Source organism: Uloborus diversus, chromosome 5 (genome assembly GCF_026930045.1).
Source record: "Uloborus diversus isolate 005 chromosome 5, Udiv.v.3.1, whole genome shotgun sequence".
NCBI classification, from domain to species: domain Eukaryota; kingdom Metazoa; phylum Arthropoda; class Arachnida; order Araneae; family Uloboridae; genus Uloborus; species Uloborus diversus.
In genome coordinates this window covers 30,674,438-30,696,068 of record NC_072735.1, presented here as the reverse complement: position 1 = coordinate 30,696,068, position 21,631 = coordinate 30,674,438, and the positions used below count along the sequence as shown (strand labels likewise).

Below are 21,631 nucleotides of genomic sequence, written 5' to 3'. Positions count from 1 at the left end.
TCTTTGGACTAATATAATAAAAGCAAATAGATGTTTAACATTTTAAATACATTTTTCTCAAAAACTTATATTGATCTTGTTTGTAGGCTGCATAATAGTTTTGTTGGGAATGAAGAATGATTTACTAAACATTCAGGCTTGGCACAACTAAACAATCATTATTAAACGTCGGGTTGATAATGCATCGGGTTTGGGTTCTTTTTGAGAAAAATGTTTGGGGGAGGGGCGAACCTTTTGGAAAAGGCAAAATTAAATAAATAAATAAATCATGTGTTAAAAGCAATTGAAAACATACATTTTGCTTCCAATTTTTTTTTTTTTTTTTTTTCAGATGTTATCATGTAGTCGAAACTCATGTTTCTAACTTAAAGTAAATGCTGCGCTTATCCCAGACCGCTGTAATCATTTGATCGGACCAAGTCCAATTCAAAAGTCAACACTGCTCCTTCGAGATCGATCAAACCAACTTACAGACTGATACCAGACTCAATCTTGTTTAATTTTTTTTTTTTTTTGCAAGCTATATTCTTTTTTTTTTAATATGCTTTTTTTCAAGTACTAAAATAGTGTAAAAAAGCAGTGCTGCGCAGTCGGAGTCGGACAGATTTTGGAGACAAGGAGTCTGAGTCGGCATTTGTAGGTTAAAAATTCCAAGAGTCGGAGTCATTTTCCCTCAATGCCTGTAACACTGCCAGTGATTGCGGGGTCGGAGTGAGAGTTGGAGTCGAACTGATTTTAAGGTAAAGGAGTCGGAGTTGAATTGTTTGTCGGTGAGTTAGAGGGGTGATTAAAAACTAATTGTATCGAAAGCCAATGTGAGCACGAAGCAATGCGGTGTCTTTTCGTTTCCCGCGCTGTTTCTCTCTGTCGACTGCTGTCATTGGTTTTTCGAATCAAAAACAATTTTTATCTTAATTTTTGAAAGAGTTTATAACTTAAAAAAAGTTTTGTTTGCCTCTTTCTGTCCTGATATTTTTGTAGTTGCAACTACATCTTATAAGGCTTCAAAATGCAGAATTTTATATCTATTTTTTAAAATTTCCTCCGGGGAAGAAATCCCCGGGCCCCCTACAATTGGGAATATTCTGTGCTCCATTTAAAGGGGAGTCATGTGTGACTTTCTTGATAACATTTCCCCTCTTAAGGTCAATCCAACACAGGACATCAGGGAAAACACATTAAAACACGATCATCAAAAATTAAAGTATTGCTGTATGTATCAGATGAAAGAGACCGACATAGTCAAGGAGAAAAAAAATTATAAAAAAAAAGTGCCTCTCTTACACCACCGAGAGAAACGTTGTTAAAACTGCAAAAGGGGCCCCACACCTAAAATGGCTTAAGGCCCCGTTAAGTCTAAATCCGGCCCTGAGTTGGAGTCGGCCATTTTCCCTCCGACTCCGTAGATCTGCAAAAATCAGGGGCGGACTGGCCACGTGTGAGATGTGGAAAATTCCACATGGGCCGTCCTTAACTCGGGCCGTTTTCTGTGCATTCAATGTGTACGTGCCGTTTTCCTCAATTTTATTTAAAAAAAAAGTTTTTAGCTAGGCCGGCCGTTCTTGTTTCGAGGGCTGCAGCCAGAACTGCTCTTGTTACGTAGGGAAAACGAAACAATGTCTTTGTTGGGTGGTCTTCGTCCGAAGCGAAGCCTTCAGGGTCCATGGGTGTCTCTCGTATCTGTTCGGGATTGATGTTTCCTGGAATTCTGGTAAGGAGTTTTATTGGGGGTGGGGATCTTTTTTTGTGGCCATCTGAGACGATCTGAGACTGTCTGGGAAAAGATTACATTGAACCTTTTTCAAATGAAATAAGAGAAAGGCGCCATCCTAAGAATAGAATGAATAGGAGCAAAACGTCTGCAAAAAAGCTTTTTTTTTTCCCTTTTCATCCTTCGTTTTTTTTTTTTTTTTCTGTTTCCCAGCACTTTGCAATAGATAGATCCACGACTTTCTCAACCAATTAGATAATTTTGAGAACTCCACAATTTTGTCGCCGAGGAAAAAAACGAGTCATTTGTTATACACCGTGTTGACTGCTCAATGGGATTGCATGTGTTTTAAATTCCAGGGTGACAAGAATTTTTTTTAGGTAAGTTTAATATTTTAAATCATCATGTGTTTTTTAATTTTTTTTTGTCATCAGCGCTTTGACTAATAAGAACTTGAACTGTCAGTTATAATTATAACAAATTGACGGTGTTACACAAAAATGGGTCAACCCACCAAGCAGTACTTTTGAGTAAATTGAGTTCTAAACTGAACTTCATAGATGGCATATTAATAGAAATCGTCTTTGTATCCCCGTAGTGTATCAGATTATCTGCCAACCTATGTGAATAACTCATTATTTTTTTGAAAATTTTTGTTGGATAACTCATTTTTGTATAACACCGTCCAATTCATCTATTTTCGTTTAGCAAAGATAAAATTTATAAAAGTACAAACAGTATAAATATTTAAAACAGTGATTTCCAACATTTTTTTTATCCGTCGCCCCCTTACCTTTTTCCTTGAAAAAAGCAAATTTTAGAGGAACGAAAAATCGATATTAGGTATTTTTTGCATACAGTGAAACCTGTGTAAGTTGACCACTCGCGGTGCAGTACTTTGGTGGTCAACTTATAAAGGGTAGTAATGATTTTGTCATTTCTCGCATCGTGTATTCATTTTTCGAGGAATTAACCCTTATTACTCTTTCCGTTCAACTAACTTTCATTGTTTAACATTATTGAAAGTGAAACCATAATTAAAAATACTATTCAAATAGTTTTATTATTTTTTCCTTGTTTTAAACTATATTAGACGCCGTAGTTTTAGAAATTCCATATGTGCCAGCTAATTTTCTCTGGCTTTCTCCTTTTTGAATTCATTTTAATATTTCATACTTTTTATTAATTTCAAGTTCAAAACTTTCTTTTTGAAGCCTTTTTATGTAACACTTACAGCCCAAAGAGCAACAAGCTCGACTCTCTCAGTTCATAAAGGCAAAATTAAAATATCCTATATCTTAATCCCTTACACTCGAAATAAGCCAGAAGGGCTCTTTAGCAAGTCCATATCTGCGTACCCGCAGTGCGGGGGGAGGGCTCACTTCCTCAAGGGGGCTGACGGCCCTAGAAATTGAAGGAAAAAAACTAGCATTGAGACTTATTAATTTTACAAATAGACACTGGGCCACTAGGGAGATGCCCTACCCATTTTGTTGCAGAAAGCCCAAAATGTACAGATCCGGGCCTCAGCGCAATTCCAGAATTGCCACAACCTATTGCAACTGAAAGAAAACACTTTGTACTTTTCTACTGACACCTATTTGTATTGAACAAAGTACAAAAAACTATCTCAAATAGAACAACAAATGAAAAACAAGTTTGGAGAATAAAGAGCAGCATAAGCTTTATGCTGCTGTTTAGTTAGTAAATTGCTAGTCCGTCATCAAAGCATTAAAAACATTCTTGGAAAGCTATCAAATAATAATACAATAACAATAAATTAATAAATAATAAAATAAAATAATTTACTGAAGAAAGTTTTAAAAAAACCAAGTGATAAACTTAGAAAGGTTTTTTTTACAATGCTCCAAACCAAATTTGGCGTACATTAGTGGTCAAGATAGACAGGTGGTCAAGTTACAGAAGTTTTCCTTCATTATATAAGATAGGACTAATTCCGTTCCTGACAAAAGAGATCAACATAGACAGGTGGTCAACTCTACAGGTTTTACTGTACTTAATTTTAATTTAAAGCCTAAATACTGTACCAATTTTATCCAATTATTGTTACACACATTTTTTATGTTTTTTTTTTCAAGAGTAATTAATTTTTGAAGGGAGATAATAAACTAAGATTATTAATGTACTTCTCAAAGACAGCAGAACTTTTTTCTATCCCCCCCCCTTTTTTTGGTATGAAATTTAGGATTTGGAGGAATAAAAAACTTGTGCACAGTTTAAACTTGAAGAAAAAAAAAGAAGAGAGAGAAGGGTTTGTTCCGGTATCCAGAACCTGCCCTGAGTACAATTCGTATGCTTGTCCATGATATGAGGATGTGCATGGCCCTCCTAAACTTAATTCATTTCTTTTTTACACTCATGATTTTTTGTTTAACCCTTTCTCAAGAAAATTTAGAAGCTCTCATGTTGATGTCTGTAGAGAAGGACATTTTAAATCAAATAGATTCAGAGGATACCATTGATGCTGTTGCTCAACAAAGTAGACTTTTTGTAAGAAAGATTAATGTTGTAGAAATGTGTTTTTTTCTCCCGATTTCTTTTATTTTTATCTTTAGTACCAAGTAGTCTTTAACGGATATTCATAATCTATTACTTTTAAGGAAAAAAATATAAGTTACATGCTTTGAAAGAAATGTTTTGATAAAATTAAAAAGGAATGTTGAAAAATTTAAGTAATTATTATGTCTTAAATACTGTAAAATTTTGTTTCCCTATCTTTTAAAGGGATACACTAAGTTATAGAATGAAAAAAAAATTAGGTTCTTTAACCATATTTTAAGTATTTAATAATATTTCATCAAATAATCTTTATTTTTGAAGTTTTTTTCCTGTTAACTGATTTGTAATGCTTGTTTATAGATTTTTCTTTCTTAGCTAGATTGATAAGTGTGATTGCTTTAAGTGTTTTTGCCCATTTTAATCATAAATAATATATCTATTTTTACTTATATTTTTAATGTTACAATCTTAAAAGCAAATCTAAAATTTCCGAATCTGAAATGCAGAATTCCCAGAAACTATTAGTTTTCAATTTATTAGTAGCACTACCATATTGCAACTAGTACGAAAAGTACATTTTTAAAAATCTTATCATCATATACTTTTCAATTTTAATGTTATTATTCAGTGTCAAATTGATAAATGCAATGTTTAAATTCGTTAAATAGCATACTTTCAAATTTTGGATAAAATTTTTCCGGATAAAATGATAAGATTTAGCACTAATTTGAAATTTACAAAGTTATTATTAGATTTTTCAGTTTGACGAAATTAGGGCCTTGTATGAAAACATTTTCACTGATTCTTGAAGAGTAATATTAATTTTGTCATTTTTAGTTTATTACTCTTGAGTAACTTTTTTCAAATATTATTTCGTTTTCATTAATTTCGTTTAATTTATGTCATTAAAAAGGTTTAAGTCGGACCATTTCTGTGTTGTGCTTTCTTTCGTTACTCGATTATTATTTATTTTCAGCAAGCATGTAAACTCGTACAATAGAAGTATAAATAGTTATATTTTTGGTTTAAGCGGTTGAGTTTCACTTTGCTGAACATCTTCGTAGGTTAAACTCTAGTTGAACATATTTACTTACGAAAATTGTACATCTTATTGCTTTTCCCAATACATTTCTTCGTTTTCACTTTAAATCTTGGAAGCTGATAAATAAATTGTTCTTACTTGAAAACGTTGTGTCAGTGGAATATTATTATTAAATTTGGGCTTATCCGATATTTCCGATCAGTTCTCGCTGTCTCATGATCTGTGATGTATTCATTCTGAACGGATATATTACGTTTGGTTTACATGAAAATTTTCATTAGTTTGAATACGTACAATACAATATTTTAAGAAAAGACTTTTAAAAAACAAGATTTTTCTGAAGAGTTAATAGTACCGCTCATGGCCATATGAGGTAGTGAGAAGCAAGGGATGCAAGAGGAAAATTTGAAAATTTGGAGATAACCAGTACAAATGGTAGGTGGACCCCTCCTCTGTCTTGGGGCAAGAGATAGTACCAGCATGATTTAGAAAAAATTCAATGAAAGCCTACCTAGGATGTAATCTTTATACAAATTTTACTCAAAACTTGAAAATGTCTGCTTACACCCCTTTACTTCTCACTGCCTCAAATGTATTACGTTTTGTTTTAAATAAGATTTTTATTCACTTTTACATAAACGAAATACTCTTAAATGCGGATTTTCAAAGAAGCCACACAGTTTTCACAGTGTTTTTTTTTTATTGCGTAGAGCAATTTAAGCTTGCAAATATTTTTGAGGAAGTTAGATCCTTGAAATATCATCTGTATATTATGGGCGTTTGCTGTATGCTTAGTTTAAATCAATCTGCCCACTAGTTTGCTTGAAATGAAAAGTTAAATAAGGATTTCTGAAAAAAAAAAAAAAAAAAAAACTAGGTATTTCAGCGGGGGGAGAGAGATGAGGGCTGCTGGAGGAACCTTTTTTTTTTTTTTTTGAAAAAACATACTAGAAACTTTTTAGGTTTGGAAAACTACAGCCAAACGTTTTTGGATGGGGCCGGCATGAATTTTTTTTTCCACATTAAAAGTTTAAGACCAGTCCGCCCCTGGCAAAAATGATCTATGTAGATAAATTTTGGGGTGAGACTTTGAATTTACATTTTCCCCCTTTAGTCTGGAAAGAGAATTAAAACTTGAAATTTGAAATTATGACCTATTTCAACTGGCATGTTCAATAAAAAGTTTGAAACTAATGGTTATGCATTTTCGAATTATGAATGCTTCAAAAAATTTGAAAAAAGTTAGGTATATAGTTAATTTTGAAAAAAGAAAGAGAAAAACCTTACACAAAAGAAACTGGTGCAATTAATGTTAATCACTTTGATACTTAATAAGTTTGTTTATGACGTAATATCGTCGGCACTATGCTGAACTACCGAATGTGAAAATTGGCTCTTTTCAGGAGAGCCGAGACAATATTTTTGTCCACCAGACACTTTAGTTATTTTCAATTTTTTGATTTTTATAAATAACATTAAGTGTAAATCTTATTGTTTGAAGCACAGTAAACTCTCGATTATCCACGAGTGGATTATCTGCGAAAGTCTCGGAAAAAGAAAAAAAAAATAGTTGAAAAATTTTGTTCTTCAAAAACGCGGATCTGAAATCAATTCGTTCCAGATTTTTTTTCCCTTTCCCACGACAAGTGCTCCTTCTCAAAAAACGTGAAAGTCGGTATGCATTGTCATCAACTTCTCTTTGACACGTGCCTCAAGGGAAAGCGTTCAGCTGATTTCGGTAAAACACATGTGTTTACTGAAGACTCCTTGTTTAAAAGAGCGTAAGACATTATCTTTATCATCTGTTCCGATTGAGAAAGGTTAGGAAAACGCCTACAGGTCTTCTGGGAATTCTCTGATGGGGTCTTTTTTGTTGTGGTCACACACGGTTTTCACTTCTGGGCTGTTGAATGTTTTAGGTTGACGGAAAGTTCTTGATTTAAATTTTAGTTTATTTTAGTTCTGTAGAACTTGAAATACACATATTTTTTAATGCCGCATCTCTTTTAAACGTTTCACGTTTTATTTACAATACAATCATTCTCAAGCAAAAGTTAATTTCTGTCTTCTTTACCTCTGGTTTTAAACCTTTTTCGGATTATCCGCGGTACCTGAGCCACTCATTTCCGCGGATAATCGGGAGTGTACAGTAGTAATAGCCCTTTTTGAGTACTACGGCAAACCATTGAATTTGAAAAACGAGATTCGCGATTTTTCACCTTCGTTTGTTACCGAGTTTAGCATAGTGCCGATCATATTATCAAGTTTCGTTTTTTTTTTTTTTTTTGGATTACACAAAACACACACATTACTTTCGTTTAGTACATTCAAAAACTTAGAACCAACGGGTGAGGAGTTGAAGTCGGACTGATTTTGAGGTAAAGAAGTCGGAGTCAGGAGTCGAAGGTTTAAAAATTCAGCAGTCGGAGTCGATCATTTTCCCTTAAAATCCCCTGCCAGTTCTTGTGGAATCAGAGTCGAAGGCTCTAAAATTCCCGAAGTCCGAGTCTGTCATTTTTCTTGCTTAGAACTGCTGGTGTGACTATTCATTTCAATAATTTAAATCTCGCTCACTACATTTTAACTTTTATTTTCTATTTCAAACAAACATGCTTCGGCGGCCCACACATTTTCCTCCAAATAGCTGTGATTTGTACGATGATATTTGTAAAAATCTAGGAATGAAATATGTGTGCAGCCCCTATGAAACTATCATGATTATTTATCTGATTAGCCCGGTTACCCGTCAGCTCCATCCACCACCAGCTAGGCCTAATCGATGTAGACCTTTTATTACCATACAAATTAATTAAAAATCGTAAAAATTTGCACCTTTTCTATTTTTTTTAGCGCAAAATTTTTACCCGTTTCCAGTTTCTATTTGTTATCAAATAAAATACTTGTAATGGGTTTTAGCAAACTAGGCTCTTCAAAAGATTTTCAATTTTTTCTCTTGATTCTGCTTTGCGCTAGCAAAACTTAGTAGTTGTAATCGTCTTCCCTTTTCCATGCTTTCCCAAGTTATCCCGGAAAAATAATATAATGAAAGAAAATATAAATAAATTTAATTTTATACGTGTTCTGACTCGCGAGGTTCATCTTAATATAAACCTAGGCATCGGGCTCAAGTTTCTTTTGAATTTTTTAACTTAATATTAGTTGCTCTTTTTTTTTTTTTTTTGTTTACTTAAGATGTGGGTTTCTCTGCTCCCCAATAAATATTTTGAGCTAGTGGATGAGCACTGCTATAACCTTGAGCCCTGGGAGTTTCCCTCCGTAAATTTGTGTGTTTATAAGGTTTGATTACGGAAGGGGGGGGGACCCTCAGTATCTTAATCGGTCACTAACCCCATCACCCTAACGTTACCAAACATGACCTACAATTGCGTTTTCGATACTTCAATTTTAAAACTTTTCCGGGGGTGCACCTCGACTCTCACTCCCTATAAAATACCATTACAGATCGGCTAAAAGTTCGTTTATTGGACTTCAATTTCTTAAAATTCTTTGGGGGTGAGCACCCAAATCCTTCTCTCCATGAAATTACCGAAGATCATCTAAAATTGCGTTTTCAGAGCTACAATTTCGAAAAATTTACGGGGGAGAACCTCCGGACCCCCCTAATTTCTACAAGCACAACTAAATTCCTGTTGTTAAGTTTCTTTCTCTGCATAAAATTCTGTTGGGCGCACATTTATAATGATTTTACATCATAGTCAGACTTTTCGTCAATATCTAATTCTCAGACAGTTCTAGTTTATTGATCTCGCGATGACCCTGCTCACAAAAGCCTAGTTTCATGTTTTTCATTTTAAATTTGATTTTTTTCCCTACATATTTCATTTTATCTATTTTAAATTTTTTATTTTTTGCTTTTAATTTTTATAGGGAATTCGTGTTCTTAGAAACAAAAAATGATTAGTTTCTTTATCACTTGAATTGGAGGGGGGGCAGAGCCTGATTACCGCAGGGGCATGTGGGGCACAGGCTCTCCCACTTAGATTTCAGGGGCGCCCAAAATACCCTTAATTTATCATGTTAATCAAAAATAAATAATGATTTCACTCAGAATCTAGAGTACAATGATATCATTGATAGTTTTGCAAATGCCAAAACAAGGAAAAAATCTATTTGTTGTTAAAAATTCGCCTTAAAAGTGCGATCTCTTTGCAAATCAGAAAACCACTCCAAATTTAGTCTGTATTTACTATTAAAAGTTATATGATAGATCATTTTGATATTTACGTTTTATTGCAACGTTTAACCACATTTATATATTTATCGTATACTACTACATATCTTCTACTTTTTAAATGTATATATTACATTGTGATATGAGGTACCACCAAATTTAGTACGGTTGTGTAAAAATGCAAGTATCGAAAGAAATATTTTATTGCTTCAACATATAAAAAAAAGCTGGAATGGGGGGGGGGAGGCACAAAATGAATTTCCTGAAATAGAAATGTGCCCCATGTCCAATGTCAGGATGATCAGGCTCTGGGGGGGGGGGGGATCTTGCAAAGTAAAATTTGGCTATGCCCCCCTGTCGGGCAAGTTTGCCACCCTGTCGGGGATTTCCTAGCGCCACCACTGATTCAGACAAAGGGGAAGACAGTGCTGACTTTATGTATTATATGCTTGTAAAGAACCAGCACATGAGGGTTTAATAGAGTAGAACCACTGCAGTATTTTTGGAAAATGAATCAATGTAAGAAATGCACCTAAGTAGTTTGTGATGTGGTACTTGGGTTGGCTGGTATGTTTTCTAAAATTAATGAAACAATGCAAGAATTTTAGTCTGTCCATTTAAATACTGAACATTTTTATGAAGCTGAATGTGAGGGGGCCGATATTTTGAAGTGTTATTTAAAAAAAAAGTGTAATTAAAAATTAGGCTACAAGAAAGCTAGTAAAATCAGTTAAATAGATCTGAATTCAGTGCTTTTATTCAGTACAATTCTTTATTCAAATGTTGTGTTATTGTGAATCTCTTCACAAAGCCGAAAAATTAGTTGTACAAACTTGGTTTCTCTTGTATAAAACGCAATCATGTAACAAATGCGGGTTCACAAGGCAGACTGCGGCATTGAAACTTTTGGGGGATCTAGTTCTTGGGACTCAAGTGTTTGGGAAGAGATGTGCCATCGCTCTAGGAGGATGTTCACCTCTGGCATAACCATATTATTTTTCCTGATATGCTTCATATAGCTCGAATAGTATTGTAATTTTTCATATTTTTACTTATATATTTTTTAATGTTTTCATTAATCTTATTATTGCTCATATAAAATGTATTTTCTTGTGACTTTGATTAATTTTCTTACTTTCATTTCTAGAAAAGTTACATTGCGGTGGCCTTCAATAAAGAACTTGCTGTTGCATGGATACATCATTTGAAAACATTATTATGGCAATGCTGTGTTTATTTAAAATCCTTAAAGGTTGAATCTAATTTATTTATGTTTAAAATATTTGTAAACTTTATCTTTTTCATTTTGCATCTTTTTTTTTTTTCTTTTTTTTTAATGTGAGTTCCATGTAAACATTTTTTAAAGTCTTTATTTTGTGTTTTCATCATCCTGTTTAATTTTTTTTTTTTTTTTTTGATGGATTGCATAGTGCCAGCTTCTTTCCTCAAAATATATCTAAAACTTAACCTGTGCTTTAAAAGTTCTGCAACTTTGATAATGTTGATGCGTCAGAACTTTTTATTGTAATAGAAAAGTACAAAGAAAGGTCAAATGAACTTTTCTTATTTGGAAGCCATCACACAATGTTTTTCCATTGAAACAAAAATCCTTTGATGTTGTGCATGATTGTCTAACTGATGTGTTGTTAAATCAAGGGTGGAATTGTTCAAATTAGTTTTTTTTTTTCAGATCATCAGTTATGGGTAATGTTTTAATAATTTTTCAACATTTGGATTTTTCAACCTTTACCATTGCACAACTAATAAGCAGGGTTCGTTGATTTAAATCAGCTTGATTTAGAGCATGATTAAAATCAAGTGATTTTTTTAAAAAATCATTGATTTAAATCAAGTGACTTTTTAAAGAAAATCATTAATTAAAATCAATTGATTTTATTTTTAAAAATTAATTTTGCATTTTTTGAATGATTGCTCTAAATTTAACTACACTGCATTATACTATCTCAACTTCAACAGGCAAAACTTCATTGGTCCCTCTTTCTGTATGCGTAACAGATTTTCACTCTTGAAATATTGCTTTTACTCCAAAATTAGTTTAGAACAAAATAAAAAATTGCAGTTTTTCTTATACACCATGACTAATGTAGTTAAGAAACGTATTATTTTACACTAAAAACGTACATGATGCTGGAAACCTTGTCTTTAAGCGAAGCATAAAACAAAATCACATCTTATCTAAACATTATAACACATTTATAACTTTTTAAAAATGTATTGAATAGTTAGAGAATTTTAAAAGTAAGCTGAATGGATTCATGTATTGTATGAAATATATTACGTTTATAAATGTAAAGTAATTAATATCTACAAGTTTTAGAAGATTTTTTTAAAAAATCAAAAAAATCTGATTTAAATCAAAAAAATTCGATTTAAATGAAAAAAATCCGACTTTTTTTATTTTTTTTTTAATCAAAAAAATCACAAACCCTGCATAATAAGGGTGAACAATTGTCATTTGGTGGACACCAAATTCAGCCATTATCACAGGATTTGTTTTCTGCAGTTCAGCTTCAGCCACGCCAAGAAACACAACCTTCAAAATAGCAAAAATTTCTATAATGTAAAATGCCAGAACTGCCTTGTGATTACTTGAGGTTGTAGTAGGGAACAGTTACTACTCTGTACTTAATTGGATATTTTATTTGCATTGTCCCAATAATATTTAGTCATTCATATAATCCATTACAGTAGACTCCCGATTATCCGCGAAATTGGAATGCCACAAGTGCCTCGAATAAAGCACAAAACAGCTAAAATGAGGCACAAATAAGATGAAAATTGTCCTTTTTCAAAAACTTAGCTGTATTGATGCATAGTACTTTCTACAAACAGTAAAAATGTTTTGCATTTTTCCAAAACAGAACTTAACATCAATAAAGAACAATGGTTATGGACAATGAAGAATGCACATAAAATAAATAAAACAAAAACAACTGAGTTTATATTTACAATTCTTTGACAAAAAAGCAGCCATTAATATTTGCTTTTTGCTGTGAAAATATACACGTTCCTGGTTGTGGATTGATTTGCAGATATTCCGATCCGCTCATAATTGGAAGTTTACTGTAGTTGCAAATATGTTTTGGATACTTTAAGTGGTTTAGTAATCTTCTTAAATAAAAGAATTCTTTGAATCTGAATAAATGTTCTTAAGTATAATCTTTTTCAAACTCATATTTGTTTTATTCTAATTTATTGTATAGCCTGAGAGACCTCAAGATTCTAAATCAATGATGTTATATCTTCATATGTTGGTAACATTCACTAGCACTGGAACATGGAAAGTGCTGAATAACAAACAAGGTAATTTCTCACTTTAACTAACTGCCATCCAATGCTAGTGGTAAGAAATATCTTCTTACTTATGTTTTTAAATTGGCATTTGATATTGTTTTTTTTTTTTTTATTGTACCTTTCGTGTTATGTTTGTTTTTATTTTTAGGGTCATTTAGTGCTATTTTGAGTGTTATTTTGTTAAAGAACTCTTTCTTTCTTATTTTGTTATTTTAGTATTATTTTATTAGTAATCTAAGATTAAGTCATTTCAAAATCAGTATGTTTGTATGAACAAGGTACTGATACATGTTATGTCTTGAATTACTTGCATAGACATAAATTGTTATTAGTTTCAGTTAGCACTGACTGAGCTTGGCTTATGATCATTTTGTGTGTGTGTGTGTGTGTGTGTGTTTTATTATTATTATTATTATTACTCTATTATGTGCTTAAAATATTTCTTAGAAAATTAATTATTTGTAAATTATGAAAAAGATTTTGTATTACGTAGTGGCTTTTATTTTATGTTTGTAAAATGCCTTTAATTCATTATGATTTAATCAAAAATTGTTCAAAATATACCAACTTCAACATGTATGAACGTGAAATCCTCTGATTTATTGTAACTTAAATAACAACTTTAGGTGTTATGAACCATACTGCTCTAAGAAGGCAATAACTGCTTTTTTTTTTACATTTATATCATTTATTTCACATTTGCTTTATTGTACAAGCTCGATTATTTGTTTTCGCTGAAAATAAAACAGACAAAAGATGTCAAATTTCAGTGTTTTCCTGTTGTTAGTATGGAATCCAAAACACGTTTCTACAAGTATCTCAAAAACTCATTTTTGCAGTTACTGCCTTTTACCTTCCCATGCCAGTATATTTATTCAAACCTATTTTGGTGGATTAGTCATTCACAATTGCTTTTCATATGATTGGAATTTATTTATTGTTACAGTGAAACCTGTATTAGCTGACCACTTGTGGTGCACTACTTTGGTTGTCACCCAAGTAGCATCAACTCATCGGATTTTGCTCGGCTGATCATTGACTCCTCCTAAACTCATCGCGTAATGCACGCTGATATCCTTGCGATCAGAATCCGAAAACGGTTTTCGATGAGCTGTTTTTTATCGGAAAACTAAATCCTTACGATCAAATTTTCCGCTGAAAATTTGCTCAGCTGCATTTCATCAGAAAATGAGATCGTAACAATCAAATTTTCCGATGAAAATTTGCCGAGCTGCATTTCCTCGGAAAAAATGATCGTAACGATCAAATTTTCCGATGAAAATTTACCGAGCTACATTTCATCGGAAAAAGAGATTGTACCGATCAAATTTTCCGATAAAAATTTTCAGAGCGAAATTTCACCGAAAAACGAAATCGTAACGATCAAATTTTCCGATGAAAATTTGCTGAGCTACATTTCATCAGAAAAAGAGATCTTAACAATCAAATTTTCCGATGAAAATTTGCCGAGCTACATTTCATCGGAAAAAGAGATCGTAACGATCAAATTTTCCGATGAAAATTTGCCGAGTTACATCTCATCGGAAAACAAGTAGGTCGTTTAAATTTTCCGATAAAAATTTTCCCAATCTAAAATGGAATTTTAGATTGGGAAATCTAAAAATCAAATTTTTTTGGAAATCTCCCAACTGTTAAAATAGGATAAGTTTTATTATTTGAATAATCTGACTATGGATCAAACGTAAGGCTATACGATTCAACATTCAGGGTTGAGAATCGAAGGGAAAATGACTGACTTTTACTCCGAATCCGACTCCTGGATTTTGGAAGGGTTTACTCCAATTTGCTGCAAAATCAATTCAACTTTAACTCCATGATTCCAACCCTGATTACCTCACTGGAATTGCGAACAAAATGAGACTCCCACTCTTGAATGATTTCTCTCTATCTCCAAAACAATTCCACTCCGTTCAATTTGACTCCCAAAATTACCGACTCCAACTCTGTTTGCGGGCAAAATGATCAACTCCGACTCTTCACTAGCTGGCGCCACAAGTATATTCACTGAATAAAATTCTCACTTTCTTTTCAGAAATCTCTCATGGCCTTGCCCCCCCGATAGATGGCACCACAAATGATTTTCCATTTAACACATTACTTTCCTCCTTGGAAAGAGCATTACTTGTCTAATGGTTAGCATATGAATCTCGTATCCAGAGGTCTAGGGTTCGATTCCCGGCTAAATCGACTTAGATTGAACTCATGAATCACGTTCATCAAAAGTAAGAAATTAGAAATTAAATAAACAAGTTATTAAAATATATATATATATATATTAAATAATTGTTCCAAATGACGTCAACCGAAAATACCCCTCCTGAAAGTTTTCAAGATGGTGGAAGGGTCACGTTATCATCCAAGATGGCGGACCTCCCTTCCCACTGTTAATTTTTTTCCTCCTGCTTGTCCCTATATCGTGGTTGTTATTACTTCTCATCGTATTTTCATCCTAAATTCATCGCCTCGGAACAGCACTGCTCGTATATTGCTCCAAATCTCATCGTATTTTCATCCAAAATTCATCGCCTAGGAACAGCACTGCTCGTATATTGCTCCAAATCTCATCGTATTTTCATCCAAAATTCATCGCCTAGGAACAGCACTGCTCGTATATTGCTCCAAATCTCATCGTATTTTCATCCAAAATTCATCGCCTCGGAACAGCACTGCTCGTATATTGCTCCAAATCTCTTCGGTATAGGAAGCAAAATTCATCGGATTTCGATGGTCGGATTCTACAATTGCCGATGAGACATATTGGAGCAATTTCCGATGAAAACTCATCGGAATCCAATCATTGTCCAATCAAAGTTTGATCGGGAACAGCCGATGATCGGCCGATGAGTTGATGTTACTCGGGCAACTTAAACAGGTGGTCAACTTATAGAGGTTGAATTATATGATATAGATACTATGTGCCTGAGAGTAGCAGTCAACTTAGACATGTGGTCAACTTACAAGGGCGGTCAACTTTACAGGTTTTACTGTATTAATTTTAGTGATTGTTATTATTTTTACTTATTTCTATTAATTTTATTAACCATTATTATTATTGGATCAAGCTTCTGGAAGTTCAATGAAAATTGAGAAAATTATGCATGTCTATGATGACTGCAAAAGATTAATTAAATAAAGTGTGAAAAGAGAAATAAAATATATTTGACTTGACATATGAGTGTCAGTGTTGAGAAAAATCATATTGTTGATTACTTATTTCCTATCATACTTCTCCAGGAGAAGCATTAAAGCCAGCAATGAACCAACTATGTGCAAATATTATGGGCCATCTTGTTACTAAAGGGCTATACTCTGTCCTGCAAGGTGTCCTGTTAAAAGGATTAGTTAGAGTGAAGCCTTGCTTGAAACGAGCTACACTTCTTGCCATTACAAATTTATCAGTACGGTATGTATTTCCATAGCTTTCATAATTTCATTTGTTTAACTTTTATCACATTGAGAAGATATTTTATTTGTTTATGTTCTGATGTTTGAAATAATGTATACATTATGTATCATGAATAGAGGTTTTAGAATATAGCCTAAAAATAATTTATATTTATTAATTTCTTTAGTTGAAATAGCTAGAATTAGAATTTAAAAAAAAAAACAGTCGAAGAATTTTATTGTTAAGCTTTAAGCATAGAGATCTAACTAAGAGTATGAAAGTGACAATCAAATGAATTCTTAATTCTTTTCTCTCCTGCGCACTTTGCAAGCTATAGAGCTGTCTTCAGAGGGTGAATTTCCACATTTTGTCTCGCTTTTTTCAATGGTGTTTTGACTTGTTTGATTATTAGAACTTACAGTTTTTGGGAAGTTTTGAGTCTTAGTTTGTCTGAACATGCTTAAACATTTTCGCATTAAACTGTTGTAACCATGACAGCAAGAGAAAGTTAGGTGATTTTGATGCAATTTTTGTTTTATGAAAAATATTTTATTTGCTACAATTTTTTTATATAGTTGAAAGACTTGCATTGCTTCATCATATGTACACACTCACAAACACACATGTATCGTTATTTCAGCGCTCTTCATAATGCCGCATTTTCACAAAAATATAAATATTTTTAAACGTCACAAAGCAAAAAGCTCTCAATTTTTATGTTACAATGCTTAAAAGCCAATCAAATAATGGTATTTTCATAAATTTTGTGTACATAACAGTAATTTATTACATAAGCTATTCTGTGTAGTGAAAGAAGGCAAAAATTTTTATATGGGCTACACAAAAATAACTTTTTTTCTTTTTCTTTATGAATTGAAGTAATTTAGGGTAGGCATTGACTAGTCTTAATTTCCTGATTGTTTTGCCGAATTTTTAATCCCTAGGCAATTTTAACTCGGCAGAGTCTAAAACTTCTCTAGGAAACATTCATCTCCAAATTTCCCTACTTGAAAACCATTAGCAGAAAAATCTTATGTGAAATAGTATGAAGGGATTTAATATCCATAGTGCTCATCAACTTACTCCTGCTGCAGAACCCCTTGTAAGAGAAATAAAAATCTATCCAAAGCTATTTTTCTAATACTTTCAGAGAAATAAGATATTTATTCATAAAAATAATGCATCTAGGCTGAATCAAATTGTTAAATATCAATGTGAGTTAGTCATGCTAAAAGTTATGATAAAAATGCTTCTTACGATAAATCATGCTAATCGTACCATGTTTACTGAACCACTAGTGACCAGGGCTGTGAATTTGGAGTCGAAGAGCTCGAAGTCAGACTAATTTTGTGGTTTGGGAGACAGAGTCATTGTAAAACATGTCCACTCCGACTCTGGGCTTTTTTTTCCTCTTATTTTCTCTGACTCTTCTTACATTTTTTTAAAAGTGACTACAAATTGGTTCGATTTATGTGAGAAGACCTATTAATAAGAAAATAACTGCCATTGGCAACCAGCTGGCTTCTTTATTTATTGAACTTTCACTTTCTGTAATAGCTATCCGCTATCTCCGCCTTACCGCTAGTTTGCTTGTTTTAATAACTTTCTTTAATTATCTGCAACTGTCAGCAAAGGTTTTGTTCTCTAATATTTTGCAAATAGAAGCAGTTTTTCAGTTGGAAGTTATCACTTTCAAATTATAATAATATATTTTTACTTTGATCTCAATTATAAAATAGTAGAAGAAATGTATCCCTGGGCCACACACAGTTGCAACTTATAGCCTGGGTGAAAACTGCTGAGGGGGTCAAATTCAAATTAGTTTTGACACGAAAATGCTAATCAAAAAAATCCAGTAGAATATAACGCATGTTTTTTTAGTCTGAAGACTATTCTATGTATTTATTTATTCATTTTATTTTAATTGTAGAAGAAAGGGGAAAAAAGAACATTCTTATATGCACTGAATAAGATTTAAAAGAAAAAATCTAAGTTCTGTAACATAATAAAATGTGAAAATACTTGCTATTAAACACTTGTTGTTAACTGTATGAAATAAAACATTCCAATATTTTCCTTCCTTCCACCAAATTTCAATTTTTATGTGCATTAATTTCTTTCTTTCTTTCTTTTTTTTTTTTTTTTTTTTTGCTTAGATGAATCTTAAATATAAGTGCAGTAATAATACATTGATAAAATAAATATTTATTCTTGTAGTCCTGTCGTTTCTTCCCAATTTTCCAACAACTTGATGAATTTGTTCCTTCTACATGTAATGTCAGTTCCTGCTTTAATGCTGCATTTTCACAACTCCGCTTCAGAGGTAAAATTCACCTTTTTTTTTATAAAGACATATTTTTTTAAACCATAATTTTTTTTAATGCTTGCTTTTTCTCTCACTTAAAATAATCTTCTTCAAAATTCTTAAGAAGAAAAATTTTTTTATCTTGCATCAGAGAAACTCTATAAATAGCATACGCATGCTAAATTATTAAAAAAAAAAAAAAAAAACCTTGTTTTCCAGTAAGAGAAGTCTTGTTGTAAATTCCATTGGGAAATGAAGTTTTGTGGGTGTTTTTAAAATGAAACTCTTTTATTTATTTTTATTTATTTATTTATTTAGTTTTATTTTATTTTATTATTATTATTATTATTTTTTTTTTTTTGAAAACATTAACTCTAAGCAATAAATTAGTAAACATTTATTGTCAAGTTGACAAAGATAATTACAAATCTAAATTATACAGAACAAAGAAATATAATTTTATTTGATATAGTTTTCAGAATTCGGAGGTAGTATTTGAATCACTAAAATTTTAGACTATCCTTTTCTGACATAAGTAATACGCAACATAGACACTAATACCTAAACGTATATAATTTCTTCTTTTGTGCAAACCTTATTGGAACTTCTAGATTTATTCTTATAGTCCTCGCAGTTTAAATTTACATTAGATAATGTGTGCCCCTCCCCTTTTTTTGTCCCTTTTTCCAATCTATGAAAGACATTCATTCTTCTGCAACATTAATTATATTCAAAGGTCTGTATACAAAAACTGTTATCACAATGTACTGATTTTACCTGTATTATTTTCCTCCTGTATTATATTACCTTCCTCATTGAATTTTCCACTGGAATGGATATTCATTCTCATTTTTAATGCAATGTCATACAGTTTCATGATGTTTTTTTTCTTCTACAAACTATTAAAACTGATTCGAACTTATTTTTACTGTGTCAAAAATATTCTATTGATTGTCAATATGTGAAATAATGTTTTTATTATAAATTAATATGTTTACTTTTGAGTAAATTAATTTTTTGTTTTTTTTAATCATATTTATTTATTTATTTATTTAGTGTCTGATAATATTGTCAAACCATGAAATTTTCAAACATGCTTTGGATTTGCTTGTTTCTGAACAAAATACAAGAATATTATTTAATGCTCTGGAAGGGAATTATGCTCTTTGCCTTATTGGTAAGTATGGTAACTTTTTTTTTTTTTTGTGGGGGCCTTGCTTCTTAATTTTACTTATATAAAAGAATGCTTAATTTTTGCATGCTGCATGCTTTTCTGTTTCTTTTTTCGTTGCTGAGATGTTTTCAATACATTCATAGCAGCATTCTTTTATTGATATTTCATATAATTTTTTACTGTTTTGATATTATAAAAGCTTTTGATCATATATTCAATTTTGCTAATAAAATAATAATTTTATTCAAAATTCCTAACAGTTCATACAATAAACAAGATGCTATATGCCAACAAATGTACTGATGCATATAGACCAACAAAAATTGTATAATCTTGGGAGCCAGAGAAAAAATTTTGGCTGCCAGAAGATTACTTTTCAGAGTTTATTGGAAAATTTAGTGTTACATGCAACATAGCTTCTGAAAAAAGCTAATTGCCTTAGTTTACAACTAAGTTTGTTGGACCCTGTAATAGTGTATAGCACAGGTGTAACTTGAGAGAGTTTGTGGTACCCCCTCCCCCTCCACCTCTTCAACTCAAAAGAAAACTTATAAATCTAGAATTATATCTAGTCTTCGTATACCTAGAAATACGGCAGGGTCATTTTGGCCCCTGAGTGAAAATCTGCTTTATTCCCTACATATCTTAATATATAAAAATCTTCGGTGCAGACGTTTGTCACGATAAGGCTTTTAAACGGCTGGACCGATTTTGTTCAAATTTTTTGTATGTAATTATATTTTGGCAAGCATGGTTTCGAAGCGCGATGGAATCGAATCAGAAATGTTTTTGTTAATTAATTTAAAAATTGGATGGTTAAATCTCCCAAATGATTAATATTTATTTTAACCTATTGTTAAGCGAGAACTGAAATAAATATTTAACCCGTTGCCAAAGAACAATAAGAAAGCCAGCTCTGTTTTTTGTAATGAAATTTCCTACTGTAATTTGTCAATTGAAAATACATAAAACATAAAGAGAGAGCGAACCCTTCATTTCTTGAAAGCAACCCCACTGAAAGAATGGCCCCACTCAATACTCACCATACCCATTCAAGCGCCAGCGCCATTAATTGAGTGGGGCCATGAAGCAACTTAGGACCCTGTGATGTATTTTAAAGTAAAATACTGGGTGAAATCGAGTTGTTTTCATTAGGTTCATCCATGGCCTCACTTAATACTTACAGAAATTCAGTGGAGCCATGGTTCATATAATATCCCTGTTTATTCTTCTGAGTTTTGGCGCCACTGGAAAGGAGACTTGAAGGATTATCAAACTAATCAGCATATTATGGTGGTGGAATTTATAGAAGCAAATTTTATTTCCGTTCAGATAAATCAAACCAGGGTGAATCTGTACACAAAAAATTAGTGCAGTGGAAGGGGATATTTTGATAACTGGCAATCTGGTGTTCTTTCTTCATTGGCGTTAGTTTTTGGCTCCAGCGCCTGCGTGAGATATATTTTTCTTTGCAAACCAAAACAAAGAGATCAGAAACATCTATTCACATAGGGTTACTATGAATCAGTAGGGTTACCAAAATAAAATTATTTACGCCAAATATGAGATGACCGCCCAGATTCCCAATTATCGAAATATCCCCCAGTGGAAGATTTTTATCCTTGGTGGAAAGAACAAATCAGGCATTTTTTGCTAATCATTCACGTACGCGAGTAAAGATAGTAAGTGAAACAAATGCTCAGCTAGAAAATGGGATTATCATTAAAACTTTTCGTTCAAAAGATCGGACCGCTAATCGATCGGAGTTTGCTTCGCTGATTATTCAGCATGGTTACAGCAGCGTACTGGCTTGGCGACTTTGGCGATAAACAATGGAGTTGCGGGATTACTTTACATTTTAAAACTACTGTTAATGCAGTTTAATGTATTTTTGTTTACTTGCCGAAATATTTCAAATTGTAAAGAATTGTTTTTGATTCTTAAAGGGTGTTTAGTCTTTGTAGTT

At 32.3% G+C, this 21,631-nt stretch overlaps 1 protein-coding gene across 1 annotated transcript in view; it reads left to right on the top strand.

Annotated features, from left to right (window-relative positions):
* Window positions 1–21,631, top strand: part of LOC129222522 (ubiquitin-protein ligase E3B-like) — a 73,008-nt gene that overhangs the window by 7,668 nt on the left and 43,709 nt on the right. The window contains exons 5-9 of the mRNA XM_054857034.1: window positions 10,613–10,717; window positions 12,690–12,789; window positions 16,036–16,204; window positions 18,404–18,509; window positions 19,548–19,668. Of these exons, the coding sequence (XP_054713009.1) occupies window positions 10,613–10,717; window positions 12,690–12,789; window positions 16,036–16,204; window positions 18,404–18,509; window positions 19,548–19,668 (601 nt within the window). The remainder of the gene's footprint in view (window positions 1–10,612; window positions 10,718–12,689; window positions 12,790–16,035; window positions 16,205–18,403; window positions 18,510–19,547; window positions 19,669–21,631) is intronic.